This window comes from Mus pahari, chromosome 14 (assembly GCF_900095145.1).
Source record: "Mus pahari chromosome 14, PAHARI_EIJ_v1.1, whole genome shotgun sequence".
Classification (NCBI taxonomy): domain Eukaryota; kingdom Metazoa; phylum Chordata; class Mammalia; order Rodentia; family Muridae; genus Mus; species Mus pahari.
Window position 1 is genome coordinate 71933266 of NC_034603.1, and position 18207 is coordinate 71951472.

Consider the following 18207-nt stretch of genomic DNA (forward strand, 5'->3'; position numbering starts at 1 on the left):
CACACACACACACACACACACACACACACACACACACACACCACACACACCTCATCCATCCATCTATATCTTTTAAAAGAAAGAGGCAGGGACCAGCTGGCCTGGAATGTGCTCTGTAGACCAGGCTGGTCACACACTCACAGAGATCTCCCTGCCTCTGTTTCCTTAGTGCTGTAATTAAAGGTTTGCATTACCACACCAGACGTTTTACACTGAGGGTAAATAAACCTCATTACTAGGCGGAACAATGTTTCTACAACAAAATGGATGGATTAAAAAACAATTGTTCTTCTCAAACACCAAATACTAAATTGCATTCAAGAAAAAAAAGAATCACTTTTATTACAAGTGATAAGATTTACTGGGGAGGCATTCACAAGTCATGGCAGTACCTGTGGCAATCAGAGGGCAGCTTGCAGGCTGGATTCTCTCTGAGACTCATACACCAGGGGATTAGCTCAGGTTGTTGTTACCTTTGGTAGTGATTGGCAGCAAGTGCACTGAACAGCTAGAACCTCTCTGCTAGCCCCATTATGTACAATTATCTAATACACACTATACTGTAAATGCCTTTTAACCTTAATGTGCAGTTATCTAATACACACATACTGTAAATGCCTTTTAAACTCAGTGGTACTTTTTTCTTCTTTTCATTAAAAAGTTGATTTTTAAGACTTCAACATTAAACTTTAACATTTGTTGAGGTGGGGGGGTAGAGAGAGAGAGAGAGAGGGAGAGAGAGTTTCTACATAGCCCTGGATGTTCCGAAACGATGTAGACCAGATTGGCCTTGAACTCAAGAAATCCACCTGTTTCTGTTTTCCAAGTGCTAGGATTAAAGACATGTGCCATTACATGTCCAGCAAAATTTTTGGATTTTTAAACAATCTAGTAATAAATAGCTAATTCAATTACCCTTTATAGGGCTTGGTCTGGTGCCACTTGTATTCAAATGCCAAATTCTGTACCCCAAGATCTAGTTGCTCCAAGATGAGTAGATCCTAAGGAATACTAGCTTTTGTTGTATAAACCTTGTCCCCAAAGTTACCACTGACTGGTTAATAAAGATGCTTACAGCCTGCGCTGGGCAGAAGAGAAGGGGCAGAGCTGAAGGAGGAGAAGAAAGAACATGCCATGGATCATGAGTATATGGTGATGAGGGCTGGCCTGTTGGAGCAGGAGCAGCCCAGGGGGGAACATGGCAAGTGATACTTCGGGAGCAACAAGAAGTAGACAAAATAGCATAGAGGGTTGACATCTGTCCAGCTCTAGTGCCTTAATTAAGGCTTATTATAAAGATTATTGTGTATTTTATTTGGGAACTAAATGACCTACAGCAGTGTAGAAACCCCCAATAATATTTACCACAACAACCCTTAAATAAAGTTAGCTGCTAGACAAATAGCATAGCTACTTACATGATAATTTAATGAAACTTACCTCTATATACAATCTATTGGCAACACACATGCATATGGAGCCCTGTTGTGGTGGCACACACCTTTAATCCCAGCACTTGGGAGGCAGAGGTAGGTGGATGTTTGAGTTTGAAGCCATCCTGGTCTACAGAGCAAGTTCCAGGACAGTCAGGGCTATACAGAGAAACCCTATCTAGAAAAACAACAAACTCAAGAAAACTAAGACAAAACAAAACAAAACAAAACAAAAAAAACCCCAACACATATATGGGCTAAATATCTGTTCAGACACTTTTGCCAGTATTTCATCTGTAGATGAATACATTTGCCAGAATTTAATCTGTAGTTCCACCTGCCACCAGATCTGGAATATGGTCAGAGGACTTAGTTTTAACGGTAGTGAAACTTCGGTATGTCCCTTACTTCCAGTGGTAGAGATGGGCAATGATCTCAAAAGAACACTTTGTGAACTGTGATGTTTCTAGGCTTATTTAAATTGCCTAATCATGAAAGGAAAGAGACTAAGGATCACTTTGGAAGCTGGAAAGAATTAGTTACAACTTAAACTTCTCTTAAATTGCATTATTTTGGGACTTACAATGTAGCTTAGCTGGTTTTGTTTCACAGTCCCAGGAATTGAACCCAAAGCCACATGCTAAGCAAGTGCTTTCCCACTGTGCCACAGCCCTGTGTAAGAGTGACTGTCTAGCTTATATGAAGCCCAGGGTTAAAGATCTCCAGTAACAAAAAAGAATTGTTATTTATCACCATTATAATGAAATCTTTCCATGACCAAATTAACACCGTCATCACTGGGGCAAACATTTCAACTGTTACTCAGAAGAGAGAAAAGGAAGTCAAGAGTTTAATGTTAGAAGAATTTTATCCAAAATTCAATGAAAGTCTAACCAAACTAGATAAAGTAGACTATAATACTTACTTGCTGAGGTCAACACAACATTTTGCAAGCAGGTATTTACACTGTGGGGTGGTACAACTGTGTCCTTTCAACAGTCTATATGCTTTATAAGCCTTTCCTGAGCGGTAGTAACAGGTTGCCAGTAAAAACAAGGCTTCTTCTGAATGTACTATGATGACATTAAAAAGAAAAAGGAGAAGATAAATTAGCTACTATTCAGTTTGCCAACAAACAAGTTAAGCAACCAAAAAATTTAGCATGTCATTGCCATTTAATTCAAAACAATTATCAATTCAAATCTGAATTATGGAGAAATCAGTTGTTGATAAAACAGGGAAGGTTGGCAGTCCACATCTGTAATCTCAGCACTCAGTGGGCTGAAACAAAGACATTAAATTCCAGACCCGTCAGGATAGATGAAAGAGAAAAGAAAAATAGCCAGTTTGTCAGTTCCTGATCATCTAGCTCTCTATTATAAGAACTAAGGTATCAATATGATAAAGACAATTACATTCTCTGTAAATATGTAAGAAATGCAAACACATACACACATCTCTACCCTTAGACTACTAGGAAAGCATCTTATTTTAGATAGATATTTTTTTAACAGAGCTCTTAGGAAGACAAGTTAAATTTTACTATGAAGGGAAAATGAACCTCATTTCTGTGGTGAAAAATGTTTCTACATTAAAATGGACAGATTAAAAAACATTGCTCCTCTCCAACACCAACAAAAGTTTATGGTCTGGGAGATGGTTCAGTTGGTAACGATGCTTGCTGCCAAGCCTTGCACCTGCGCCAAGTCCCTGGACCCCACATGGAGGAAGAAAAGGAACAACTCAAGTTATTTTCTGATCCACATAGGTCATAGCACATTAAACAAACAAACAAACAAAAACAGTAAAAATATTTTCTGGAGAAAAAAACACAAGACAGGCATGGTGTCTCTTGTCCCTCATCCCAGAACTTGAGACTGCAGAAGGACAGTTGAGAGTTTAAGGCCAGTATGAGATACAGAAAACTATCTCAAAACAAAAACAAAATAGCTGGGAGGTAAGTCAGTAAAGTGCTTGCCTTGCTCCAGGACCCTATGGAAAAGCTGGCACATGCTTACAATTCCAGTCCTGAGGAGGTGGAGAGGGAGAATGCTGGGCTCAGTAGCAAGACAGTCCAACCTACTTGACAGGTTTCAGGCTACTGACAAGTCATCTCAAAAAGGAAACGGTGGCAGAGGAAAACCACCCAAGGTTGCCCTATGTTTTCAGCCATACTCAAACACCACAGGAGCGCGCACACACACACACACACACACACACACACACACACACACACACACGTGCGCGCATGCACTGGGAGATAGCTGAGCAATTAAGAACATATGGTGATCTTAAAGAAGATTGGAGTTGAGATTTCAAACACATTTGGGGAGCTTACAACTCTAACTCTAAGAGATTTGATGCCTTTGGTCTTTGAGGACACTATTTTCAAGAAGTATCCATACATATATACATATATATATATATATATATATATATATATATATATATATATATATATATATATACACACACACACACACACACATAATTAAAAATAAGAAAAAAGTTAAAGACAAAGAATGAAGAAAGAACCTTGCTAGTCACAAAAAATGATGGAATTCCATCTACTTTATTCATTTCTGGTTCCATACAAATGAATAGGTCACAAACCTTCTGCATATAGTCGTTCTGCGAGGAAAACTGCATCGCGGTAAGCATAGTGGTTTAGCGCTTGCCATATAGCAGCCTGTAGGTAGAGAAGCACATAAATATACACATAGTAACTCTGACACTGTCTTGAACATAATACTCAAGTTATTACTCAGAATTTATTTATTTGTATTATTTCTTCATTTATTTATTTACTTTAGTATGTGCATGTCTGTGTAGCAGGTGGGCATGTGTGTGCGGGAAGGAGGTCAAAGATAACTTCTCTCCTACCATGTGGGGCCGAGGGAACTTACTCAGGTCACTGGGCTCAGCAGCAAGTTTGCTAACTTGCTGAAGCATCCCACTTGCTCTGGTCACGCTTATCTCTCTTTCTGTGCCTTACGTATGTGTGCAGACAGCTGCAGAGGCTGGGGCGGGACAGATCTCTTGAAGGTGGTTATTAGAGTCCTGATGCAAGTGCTGGGAACCAAGCCTGGCTCTCTATGAGAGAAGCAAGTGTTCTTATCAAGTGAGCCATTTTTCCAGCCCAATTTCACTAATTTAAGCGATAAAACAGCAAAGATCGAGTAAATCCAGTATGCTACATAAAGTTTCTCACTGTAGGCTTCTAATAGATCTGTATTTACACTTAATCCCTGCATGAATCCAATCTTCCACACTTCTACATATCCTTTTTCTTTACCAATAACTTGCTCATCCCCTAAACCTAGTTTAAAATAATGCAATATATACAATTTCTGTCTAGCCCGTTCATCCTTCTCTCCCCCACACGTCTTTCTGTGAGAAAGATTTTAAGTTATTACTAATTTTGTAGGAAAAAAAGCTATTTTAAAAATAATAAATAAGGGGACTAAGAAGATAGTATGTCCATGCCAGGGAGAGTTAGCCTCTTCTCTTCTCACCCCTCCTCCATCCATATGTATGTGTGTGTATGCGCATATATATGTGTGTGTGTGCGCATATATGTGTGTGTGTACATGTTTGAATACATTATGTTTCTCTGCCAGTTAAACATGATTACTTTAAAACCCTTTCATACAGATCAATTCAATAAGCCAACCTCATGGAAAGGAATATTTATATTACTGATTATCAGACCACACTAACGGACTCGTGAGGGCTAGAGGGTCTTTTATTGTTTGGGAACTAAAGATGAGATGAGGAAAAAGATTCATAAGGCCACTAAATGAAAATAGGAAGCTGGGCGTGGTGATGTGCACCTTTAATCCCAGTACTCGGGAGGCAGAGGCAGGCAGATTTCTGAGTTCGAGGCCAGCCTGGTCTACAAAGCGAGTTCCAGGACAGCCAGGGCTATACAGAAACCCTGTCTCGAAAACAAACAAACAANAAAAAAAGAAAGAAAGAAAATAGGACTGTTAGAAAGGTTTGTTGGATTACCCTAGGACTCTGCCACATTTAAAGCCATTTTAAAAAGTACCGAATATATGCTGTGCAGGAACATCTAGCGCCCTCATAAAATGTTCTACCATATTTGCTGCTAATTTATCCACATGCTATTAGCCACAGACTCTATTCCTTCTAACAGAATTTGCCTGTAACAGACAGCAGCATACTTACCCACTCAGAGCACAACCGTAATACTTTGTGTGAATTTTTTTTCTGATTCTCCCTCCAGATTCTGACAGGACTCACTACTGTTCATCTCTAGCCCACTCTTTCTTCTTCCTTCCACTCCTTTTTTTGAGACAGGGTCTCACCATGTAGTCCTGCCTGGCTCTGAATTCACTATATAGACCAGACTGGCCTCAAACTCAGAGTGCAACCTGCCTCTGCCTAGATGTGCATTTACCAAATGAACCATCTTTCCATCCCAGAATTACTAATTTAAGTGATAAAACCACAACACCCATGTGTAAAACCCACAGTGTACTAAATACTAAAGTAAAACTATTGCTTTTTGTATATACTTTTTGTTGTTATTTTTTGGTTTTGTTTTTCAAGATGGGGTTTCTCTGTGTAGCCCTGCTTGTCCTGGAACTTGGTATGTAGACTAGGCTGGCCTCAAACTCAGAGATCTGCCTGCCTCTGCTTCCAGAGTGGTGGGGTTAAAGGCATGTGCCACCATCATCAAACCTACCTACACTCTTTTGGAAATCTTGTGAAAACTACAGACCTCCCCAATAAAGGCACATATAGTAAAAATATGTATTGAAAACCTGGTATATACTTGAGGTTTGGTATATACATTTAAATATATACTGAAATGTATACAATCTGAGATTTATAAATACTCTCTTCCTATAAGACGTACTGATATAGTTCACAGGAACCTACTGTGTGTGTGTATAATAGACTTTTAATAAATTTTTGCAGAATTGGTTTAAATGATTAAAAGGGCAAAGTTACCAACCAAAGGAGTTTCTTTTTTTTAAAAAAAAAAATGTTTCTTAGATTTACTTAAGTGCTGGGTGTTTCACTTGCGTGCATGTCTGTATACCATATGCAGGCTCGGTGTCCAAGTCAGTCAGTACAGATTTTTGGATCCCTTGGAATTTGAGTTTCAGATAATTGTGAGCTAGCTGGCCCTGTGGGTGTTGGGAACAGAACCTTGTCCTCTGCAAGAACAAGAGCTCCTCTCCAATCGTGGAAATTCCTTTCTCTTTTGTATTTTGAAGACAACTGTATTAACAGTGTCTTCAAATCACACAATTGGTAAGAACAGAGAAGAAATGGCTTTTAATCATATCAGATCACGGTGCTGGCTAAGAGCACAAGTTAACAGCTGCACTAGTGATTCCAATGCAGTCCACATTGGGGAGGTCTTAAGTGACTATTGGTCAGTGAATCTAAACCATTTACAGAACAGCCCATAAACAAAGCGAGGTCAGGGCCAGAGGACATGCCTTTGATTCCAGCACTTGGGAGACAGAGGCAGGAAGGCCTCTGAGAGTTCCAAGCCTGTCTGGTCTACAGAGTAAATTCTAGGCCAGCCAGAAATAGAAAGACCCTGAGTCAAATAAAATAAAACACAAACTTTAGTCCATAACAGAATTTTCATCCCTTAAAAAACTTTCCCTTAGGGCTTGAGAGATGGCTCAGTGGTTAAGAGCACCGACTGCTCTTCTGAAGGCCCTGAGTTCAAGTCCCAGCAACCACATGGTGGCTCACAACCATCTGTAATGGGATCTGACTCCCTCTTCCGGGTCTGTCTGAAGACAGCTACAGTCGCACTTACACACAATAAATAAATAAATAAATAAACAAACAAACAAAACAAAAAACTTTCCCTTAAAATTTCCACATAATTGTTTTTGAGCCAAGCTACTAGTTCAGAGCATAAAAAATGAGAAAAATGAGCCTCCCCAAAAGATGTCTCATTGTACAGACCATAACAGTATTTTCAGCTTGACAATAGTAAGGTAATATGACACAACAGATATATAATGTATATATGTATACATTATCTCATGCAATTTATTATTATTCTAAAAAAAGCCTCCTCTTGAAATTTTATTTTAACTAAAATCCATTGAGGAATAGGATGGGTTGATTTGCTTTCCAACTCGTGTTTGGTTTTTTGAGACAGTCTCTTACATCTCAAGCTGGCTATAAACTTACTGCTTAGCTGAGGATGAACTTCAGATCCTTCTATCTTACCCCAAGTGCAAGATTATAGACATGTACCAGCACCATGGTACACAGTGCTGGAGCTGAACCAAGGACTCTGCACATGCCAGGCAAGCACTCTACCAACTAAGCAATATCTTCAGTCTTCAAAGTTCCCTTCTCCTTGTACACAGATGCCAGGGACCGATGTAGGGTGTCTTCCTCCATCACCCCCCACTTTAGGTTTTGAGACAGGATTTCTCAGTCTGGAATTCACTGATCTAGCTAGGGCTGGTCATCAAACCAGAGGGATCAATCATATTTTCTTTCTCAGCACTGGGATTACAGGTGTGTGCTGCCACACTTGACTTTTTACATAGATGCTAGGAGTCACACTCGAGTTCTCAGGTGTGGGGAGTACCTTACCAAGTCATTTCTCTAACGCCTTAAAGTTTACTTAAAAAAAAAAATTAACTTTACATGTATAAATGTTTTGCTTAAATATATGTATGTGCACCACATGTGTGCCTAGATCCCAGGGAAGTCAGAAGAAGGCACTGGATCCCTAAAACTGGAAGTTACAGAAGACTGTGAGTCATCATATGGTGCTGGGAAATCAAACCCAGGTCCTCTATAAAAGCAACCAAAACCATCAGAGTTCATTTTCTAATCATGCAAAATAACAGCTTCCATTGTGTCATTTTTGTATATGTGTATAATTTTATGTTGTTTCTTGTTCAGGAACCAGTCCTTGCTGAGAAGACATGAGACATGAAGTCAAGCACACAAGACTATGGAGGAGGAGAAGACTCCTTTAAATTCATAAACAGTGTCCTTGGTAGTCTCGCAGTCTTCCTCCCTGAAAGCTGTGCTGCAATCACCCATCTCAGTATCACCCTCTTTAAACACACTATCACCCCTGGGAACGCAAGACAACTGATAAGGACTTGGGTTCAAATCCCTGAACCAGCTGTGTCTTGAACTCCTGCAGGAAGACAATCTATTTATTTATATTTTGTACAGTGCTCAGTGTGTTTCTTCATTTAAAAGAAGAGTCAAGGATTGGAAATGTGGCTCAGCAATTAAGAGCCTGCTCTGCTCTTGCGAAGGAATGGAGTTAAATTTCTAGCACCCACATCAAGAGGCTCACAACTACTTGTAACATCAGTTTGGGAGGCTATAGCACTTCTGCCCTCCACAGGCACCTGCACTCATATCCACACACTGTCCCCCCAATTAAAAACTACGGTGAAGAACAGGAGCTCCTAGCACATATCTGTAACTGCAATGTGTTCTAGCCACTGTCAAGTGTTATCTTTCTGATACCATCATGCTTCTTTCCTCCCTCAAATTAGTTAATTCTCCTTAGAAAGCCAGGGTTTACAAAATAAATATCTACAGAATAAAGCACAAGCTCTTTTTAGATTCAAATCAATTTCATTTTAATTTTCCTTTAACAGGATTTCAGATACATTGTCTAAAACTAGAAAAATTCTCTACTATTCATTTAAAATTCAATATATTTTCAGTCTTCAATTTTTTTTTTGTAGCCAGGTGTGGCAGCTTGTTTGTAACCCCAGAACTTAGCAGAAGGAGGCAGGAGGATTAGGAGTTCAAGACTAGCCTAGGCTACATGAAACCTGTCTCAAACAAAAACAAGAAACCTCAGTGCAGGGCTGGGGCGATGGTCAGCTGGTAAAGCACCTGCCTGGCAAATACACAAAGATCGAGTTTAATCCCCAGAATCCATGTGGAAAGAAAGGGGCGAGGGGGGGGACACCACAGTGGTGCAGGCTTCAAATTCTAAAACATCTGGGACATTTCAGGGCTCACAGGCCAACTAGCTAGCCAGTCAGTCAGCCAACTTGCAAAGTTTAGGATCACCAGAGAGCCTGTCTCAGAAAAAAAAAAAAAAGAAAGAAAAGAAAAGAAAAGAAAAGAAAAGATAGGGGTTAAAATCTAACAAGATTTAAGTCAGCCTTCAGGTGTGTGATCTTTACACACCTAGAAGACAGTCCAGGCCTTTCTGGTCTCGAGTGTGATGTGTATCTTCACACTACTCAGCTCACTTACTGTGCTTACTACTTTTAGGAAACATCATTCATCCATTCAACACCATGACGACATACCTATCGTGTTGGCTACATGATCCTGATTCCACATAAAACAAGTTAGATACGGCTCGGCAGATAACAGCACTGTTATCTAAGGCTGTCAACCTGAGTTGGATAAAACAAGAACGGTCTTTCCTTCACCCTCTTTCTAACTACACAGTCTCTGCTATCTAGCCTACATGGAAATAAGGAGGCAAAAGCATCCTTGGAGAAAAAAAATGGTCTCGTCAACAAACAATGACGGTACAACTAGGTTTCTTTCCACAGAAGAACAATTAGATTTATATCTTTCACCTGCATAAAAAAAAACAAAAACAAAAAAAACAATGTAAAGTGGATCAAAGACCTTAACTTAAAACCTGAAATTTTTAGAAGAAAATACAGAGAATACCGTTAAATATACTGGGTAGGTAAGAACTTTTTTGTTGTTCTTTTTTGAGATAAGGTTTCTCTGTGTAGTACTGGCTGTCCTGGAACTCCCTCTATAGACCAGGCTGACCTTAAACTCAGAGATCCACCTGTCTCTGCCTGCTGAGTGCCACTGTTGGCTGGCAAGAACACCAGTGTTGTTATTTTAAGTGGAATACCAACAGCATAGGAACTGACTCCAAGTTCAACACATGGGTTGATACTACATTTTCAACAACATGAAAATTCACGTTTCTACAGCAAAGGAAACAATCCATGGCATTAAGAGCTCACAGTATAAGAGAAAATCCTTACCAGCTCCACTTAAGACGAGGAATATCCAAAATTTAAACACCGAATAACAAATGGGCTAATGAACTGAACAGACAGTTTTTGAAAGTCAGAATGACTGTCATCGACAAATCTTTGACAACAAATGTCAGAGGCATATGGAGAGAAAGGAACCAACCTCTATTCACTATTGGTAGACTGCAACTTAATATAGCCACTGTAGACTCAGCTACTCACTCCTGGGCTATATCCAGAGAATGCCATACCCTACCACAGGTAGGTATCTGCACCCTGTGTTTATTGTTGTTTTATTGGATATAAAGAAATCACTCTTATTTATAGTACCCAGAAGCTGGAAAGAACCCAGATGTCCTTCAACAGAGGGATGGATACAGAAAATGTGGCACTTTTACCCAATGGAATACTACTCAGCTATTAAAAATGATGAATTTATGAAATTCTTAGACAATTGGATGGAACTAGAAAATATCACCCTGAGGTAACCCAATCACAAAAGAACACACATGGCATGCATACGCTGATAAGCTCGGAATATCCAAGATACAATTCACAGATCACATGAAGTTCAAGAAGAAGGAAAGCCAACATGTGGGTGCTTCAGTCCTTAGGAAGAGGAACACCCTCATAGAAGTGGGGGGAAGGAGGGATGGAATAGGGGATTTTGGGGGGGGGAACCGAGAAAGGGGATAACATTTGAAATGCAAATAAAGAAAATATCCAGTAATTTAAAAAAAGACGTTAGCAATATGACTCCATAAACAAGACATGAAAAATAACACCAGCAATTGACATGCCAGCATGTATAAAAATACCACAAGTTCCCACTCTTAGATGAAGTGCTACAGGACCATATTTACCAAAATTAATTTAACACATTTGTAAATAAAAATGAAATTCTTTTTACTGTAAAAAGAAAAAAATTATTGGAACCAACCTAGTTTTCCACCAACAGATAAAGATAATGAAAATTTGGTATATATGGAATTTTATATAGTTGGTATATATAAAAATGGAATACTACTTCGCTCTAAAAAAATAAAGTTTAAAGAAACTGCAGGAAAATGGATGGACCTAAGTATTAAACTAAAATATTATTTATTTACATAATACCATAAAATATATAATATTGAGTTCATACAATCTCAGAAAAAACATGTTTCTGTCATTTATGAAATCTAGCCAATAATAAATGTATGCATATAAATAAATGTCCAAGTAGGTACAGTATTACATGAAGAAATGAACAAAAAGGCAAAATATAAGGAAGGGGAAGAGGAAGGACTGAATATGGACATCCTTATGGAATAGGAAGCTAATTGTTTTTCTATTTTCTAATTCTGTCATGAAGGTTCAGGTTTTGGTGGTAGATAATGTATAAAATATATCATATAATAGTAAAATATAATGTGATAACTGCAGATGTTCTCCTTAGAGAGCTTTACTGTTTGGATTATATAACAATCTACCAAAATATTACTCAGAAAACAAGAGGACGAGGGAAGTTCATTTTAGCTTGACTCAGCAATTATTTCTTGAATGTTCGCTATATAGAGAATGACCTCTATATCTAAATCCAGGCAGATAAAGACGAATCCTCTGTATTAATCATATGACCAAGTCATTTCTGAGCCTTAATCACATGAGCTAAGTAGAACCAGGCCGACTTGGGACAAATAATAGTAAGATCTTGTGCCCAAAATAAAGAAATTAAGGAGGAAGAGGAGGAGAAGAAAAAACACATCAAGCTTTGCTCAGAACCCCAATCCCTCATAAGCACCAGCAAAGAGATGGGCCAGCCCGAATGTGCTGTTACCTCTCAATGCCCGAGTGACATGCACCTCACCAGGGCGATGGAATGTGAAATGGTCTGTTCTCATCACTAGGTTAGTAGCCGATGATGAACACACAGCTAATCAGTACCCTGTCCAACAGATGGGCACCAGTTCTACAGATTAAAGCCAGATGGGTGACAAGTTGCTAAGGCAAAGTTAGGAAGTCAAACAGCAGCATTCTTTCCTTCTTCCTAACCAACCAAATGCTTAGAAGACATGCCACTGAGGAAACTAATGATTTAGCCCTGGGCTGTATTCATTGAAAAGATAAACCAAGAGCATAAAGATGCAGATTCTTACTTGTGATGCATTCTTTGTGTGCACTGAATAACCTATTCAAATGTGTAAGGAGGCCCGAGGTAGAGTCGGTAGAGTCGGTCCTCGGTTGCTGTTCACTTTTTTTAAGCTGTACACTACTGTGTGCACATGTGTAGGGATATGTGTGCAGATGCGCACAACTGTGCAGAGGTCAGAGAAGAATATCTGGTTTATTACTCTGTTCTGCCTCATCTCCTGAGACAGGGTCTCTCTGATTAAACTGAACACACACGTCCCGCCCTCCCCCACTTTCTTTCAGCTAGGCAGCTCCACCATACCTGGCTTTTTGCATGTTTGTTAGCTATCCAATCTCGGGTCCTCACACTTATGTAGCAGTTCATTTCCTGATGAGTCCTCTCCCTGGCCCCACCATCTACCCTGATTACTACAGTTTTTGGGGGTGGGGATAGGGAATTGGCCTTGTTTTTCAAGCCTGAGGCTACCTTTATTAAAAAGAGGAGAAAAGTGTAGGTTAGGTGAAAATTCCCACAGCCGCCCTGAGAAGAGAGAGATGGAGGAGAGGCTGTGACTTTTATGTTAAGCATGGGCTAGAAAGAGGAAACTTACTAAAAAGGAAAAAGGGAGCTGGAGAGATGGCTCGGTAGTTAAAAGTGCTTGCTGCTCTTCCTGAGGAACTAAGTTTAGTTAGAGCACCCACATGGGGCAGCTCACAACTCCCTGTCATGCCAGCTCCAGGTGGTCCAATACCTTCTTCTGGCCTCCAAGGGCACCTGCAAACATGTGGGGCCATGTGCACAGCTGACTGAGGGTAACAAGCATTCCCAAGAGTAAACGTGGGCTAGTAAACTAAGGAAGAGACCTGAAATCGAGGTGTTGGCTGTGAGGTAGAACACTTTTAACTCCTTTTCTTGCCTCTGCCTCTAGAGCACCAGGATTACAGGCTTGCACCATTACAACTTGCTGAAATAGAATTTTATTTGTGTATTTTAAGACAAGGTCTCTAACTAGCTTAAGCTGGCCTTAAATTCAAGGCCCTGCTTCTATTTTTCCAAGTCCTGGGAATCCAAGCGTGCACCATCACACCCTGTTCAAGTATTTAAAATGTAAGCTGTACTCAGATTTAATTTGGACTGCTATAAATTGTTTGTTTTTGTATTTGACAAAAAGAAAAAAGAAATAAGAAAAGCTTCATACAACAAAAGGTATGAGAAAGGGGGGAAAGGAGGGAGGGAGAAAAGAACCCTAACCAAAAAATGTCATTGTAGAATTTTCATTTTATACAACAGAATCAAATTTCTACTTCTGCAACTCTAGCTTTTACTCATTGAATTGGTTGTTTTCTTTTTTAATTTCTGCTTTTGAGGCAGGGTCTCCTTTTGCCTAGTCTGATCTCAAACTTACAACATAGCTGAGGCAGGCCTTGAATTCTCGATCCCTTTGCCTTTACCTCCCAGGTGATGGGAATACAGGCGTGTTGTAGCCATACCCAGCTCTGATCCTTAGGTTCTACCAGTTCTTTATCTAGGTGGTTCCCTGACCCCACATTTAGCCATAACTGGTAGGAGGCATTTTTGGCTAGCACAAATGGTAGAGATATGTGGTACAGAAATACTCCTTCAGACACACATAACCCACTCCACTTTCTCCAAAAAGTCAGTCCTGCCAAACTTAAAAAACATGGTCCACATTACCACTGGCTGGGCCATCCTACTCGTCTATGTATCTAACTCTTGTCTTTTCTTTCTTACTAGTAAAATCAGATTAATATTTCCAACACACTTCTTTCATTACATAGCTCTCTATTTAAAAAATCTCTTGTAGATAGGGTAGTGGCACTTCAGAGGCAGAGACAAGATAGAAAATTAGAGGCTGGCCTAGGCTACAAAGAGGGCACAAATCCAGCCCAAGATTCATTATTAATACACTAAAACCAAACCCAATCTGATCAGACAGAAAAGCATTTTTAATTTTTCTGAGGGATTAATTTTAGTTTTTAGGAGTTAATGAGTTTTGTTTTGTTTTGAGACAGTCTCACGATGAAGCTCTGGCTAGCCTGAACTTACCAAGTAGACTAGCCTGACCTTGAACTGAGATCCACCCACTTGGACCTCCCAAGTACTAAGATCAAAGGTGTGTGCCACCATACCCAGCCAGTCATTTTTGATACTAACCCTAGGAACCCACCCTCCCTCCTTGCCAATGTTTGAACAGTTCTACTTTCCAAGTTATTTCTTGAATTCCTATCTCTAAAACCTTAATCTACTTCATCCTCATCCCACTTAGCTGTTGCCTTCAGCCCACGGCAGTGGCTTTGGTCTCTCATTATGCCCCTCACATATACTCTCTGAATCAATCTTATATGCTTCTTGGGGACATGAAATCTCAAGCCCAAAGTACTTCCTACTATTTTATCAAACTCTAAAAGTGATATGTACCTAGTACCCAAATCACTGAATGATTTTTTGTCTTGTTTTTTGAGATAGGATCTTATGCATCCTTCCCAGGTTTCAGATGCAGGTTACCATGCCAGATTTTTTCATATTAAAATCATTTTCAAAGTTTGTTTCATTCAATACTCATGTGAAGCTTCACTTGCAAAAATAATTGATAGTTTTTTATCAGGTGATGTATCTATATAAAATGCCTCTTGCCGGGTGTGGTGGCGCACGCCTTTAATCCCAGCACTCGGGAGGCAGAGACAGGCGGATTTCTGAGTTGGAGGCCAGCCTGGTCTACAGAGAGTTCCAGGACAGCCAGGGCTACACAGAGAAACCCTGTCTCGAAAAACAAACAAACAAACAAACCAACAGCCTGTTAAAGCAACACCAGGGCTGGTGAAATGGCTCGGGTGGTAAAGATGCCTGTCACCAAGGTTCACATATGCACACACAATAAATAATTGAATGTTAGACAAAACATCGTATAAACAAAAATGCTCCCTATTTTATTAAGTAAACTTTTACAGGCACCCAAATTAGTAACGTGGTACATGCCTTTAATCCCAGCCAGGACTACACAGTGAGATCAAGCCACAAAATAAATGTTTGCCTTGTAATATGGAAGAATTTTTGTAAAGAGGCAAATATAAAGTAATAGTTTTTCTATAAGAGCTGAAGTGGGAAGGGGCTTATATTTAAATCTGTTTGGCACATAACATGGTTATTCCATGTAAAAACTTTAGAGGAGGAAGAAAAGTAGAAACAAACATTTAACCATTATTTATTTCTACCCACTTTTTCTTATACCTGGAAACACCAGGAAGAAAGCAAAGAAAAAATTTTCAACACTATTTTTCCCCAAATACATGGAACAAGTACTGTTCTGAAAAACAACTAAATTAATACCTCTTATCTCCATTTTCAGCAGCATTCCTGGTCAAGGTTGGCCACTTATTTGTTGTCATTTTTGTTTTTTTGTTTCTTTGGGGTTTTGAGACAGGGTCTCAAGCAGCCCACACTGGCCTTGAACTTGCTACACAGCTGAGGATGACCTTGAACTCCAGATCTTCTTGCCTCCTTGCTATACTATAAATTATAACCCCAATTCTTACCTCCTCAGACCCTAAAACTTCCCACCATTACCCTAAAACCTAGTGGACCTATTATGGAGGAAAGGGAGGTAAATGCTACTCTTTAGTCTTAGTGACATTAAGTGTGTTATTGCTAACAATGAAGAAAATAGGAAACATTCTGGACCCTATCTAGCATAAACAATAGTTTGATTCTCTCCTGCTTTTATACAGATTAAAATTACTAAACAGTGGTTTACACGCTATCATTACAACTACCATAACATTTTAAAAGTCTTTTTGGTCACGAAAAAGAAAAGAATCGTTAAGATCAAACTACAATATGAAATAAAAAGAAACATCTAAATAACCCTCTTTACCTGTTTAAATTTCATGATAGGCCTCAAAAGGGCCTTACAAGGGTCTCTACACTAGAAATTTGGAAAGAAATGCAGTTTTGGAAGTTCAGAAGTTATAACCCTGAGTTATAGTAATTCAAATACTAATAGCTGTCACCATATAAACAGCTGGAAACAAGGCCAAAGTAGGGAAAACGGTATTTTATGTTAGGATGAGAAATTAAGGAAATGTTGTACTGACAAATTTGAAGCATTTACTATTTGTTGTCACAGACTTACCTAAAGGAATTCACAATTTCTAAAATCGGTTTGCTTTATAACTTCAAAATAAAGTTCATGGCTTAATGACAGTAATTAATGGAGGCCAATTCTTTCTATCATGTTAAGATCAGGTAGATCAGTAGGATGAAAATCTCCCAAACCTGGTCCATCACCAACCACCAACGGACAAAAGGTTCAGTTTCTTCAGATCTGGCAGGGGGGAAAATGACTTGGCACCGCATCACACACTTCAAAACCCAATAGGGTTTCTTCAATGACAACAGCACCGTGTACGTCAACCCATACTCTGCTGTGGTTTTAGGAATGGACGGATAATGAAATGGATGGGAAAGCAATTATCTCTAATTTCCTAAGCACCTTCTAAACCTGCATGATAAATGCCCCTTGACCCAAACCGCGGTAATGAAAATCCAGACCTGCCCTTTCGCCCACTCCCCTGCTTGGGTGTTTGCACCGCAGCACCGGGCCTGAGAAGGGGAGCTCCCTTCTCAGATCGTCATTGTCCGGTGGGAAATCCACTGAATGAGAACTACCGTGGACAAGAAAGTGCTACCGAGACAAAAACTAGTAACAAAAATAAGGATTATAAGGATTCTACCTTCTTCCCTCGACCATCTCACGTAAAACAAAACCAAGAAAATGCCAACAAACTTGCCCCACTACTGTGAAACCCCACTAAGCTCGGTTCAAAAGCGCTTCTGTGCCGGTCCCCGGGGCTCCATCTGAGCCCCCGGTCTCCCACCGCAGGCAGGGCCCGCGACTGCCAGGGGGAGGAGGATGGCCGGACGCCAGTCCCGACGGAAAACGAGTGATTCCCGCCGAAGCCTGCTCGCACAGGGGGCGAGAAGTCAAGCGGGAACCCGGTTAACCTCGGCTGAGGCCGCGGGTAAGGCCTCGGGACTGCCGAGAGACCGGCGGGGCTCGCCGAAAGGGAGGCGGGAGAAGCCGGGCCTAGGCCGCAGCAGGCCGCGAACTCGCTGTTCGCTTTGCGACCCAGGCATGGCGCCAGGCCTGGGAGCAGGGGCCAGCATTACCTGGACAGGTTCCTGCAGCACCGTCATCCTTGAGGCTCAGACCCACTTTCTGCAGTGCCTCAGGCCCCCCCCGTAGCGGCTCCAGCCCGGCCAGCCCCGGCTCATTTAAACTCACCAGCGACCGTTACCGGGGGATGGGGGAGGCCGAGTGGCTGCCGAGTCCCTCCGAGCGAGACACGGAAATAGCCGAAGTGGAGAGAGAGAAACGAGAGCAAGACGGAAAAGCCCGAAAGAGGTCGGAAACAGCCGAGGTGAGTCGGCGGAGGCGGAGCCTGTGGCCGGAAATTACCGAGTGCTACCGGAAACTGTTGGGTTGGATCCAATAGGAAGTGTCGCTTCTCAGCCACGCCTTCGGCCCAATCAGCCACCCTAGCTGGGCCACGCCCAAAGAGCAACCGGTAGGATGGGCATGGAGGGAGGGTGCCCGCAGACCCGCGTTACGCGGCGGAGCCTAGGTCTGGCTTTG

At 40.7% G+C, this 18207-nt stretch overlaps 1 protein-coding gene across 7 annotated transcripts in view; it reads right to left on the bottom strand.

Annotated features, from left to right (window-relative positions):
• The window catches only part of Cdc27 (cell division cycle 27), a 48491-nt gene extending 30493 nt beyond the window's left edge, over positions 1–17998 (bottom strand). For 3 of the 7 annotated variants that reach the window (XM_021212080.2, XM_021212079.2, XM_021212076.2), the window contains exons 1-3: positions 17742–17907; positions 4047–4122; positions 2359–2506 (exon numbers count right to left, since the gene is read on the bottom strand). In XM_021212080.2, coding sequence (XP_021067739.1) covers positions 2359–2506; positions 4047–4122; positions 17742–17768 — 251 coding nt within the window. In that variant the 5' untranslated portion in view covers positions 17769–17907. Of the gene's footprint in view, positions 1–2358; positions 2507–4046; positions 4123–17741 lie in introns of those variants that run through there. The other 4 variants (XM_029545926.1, XM_029545925.1, XM_029545928.1 and 1 more) reach the window with 2 other exon arrangements.
• Positions 17999–18207: the final 209 nt, after the last annotated feature.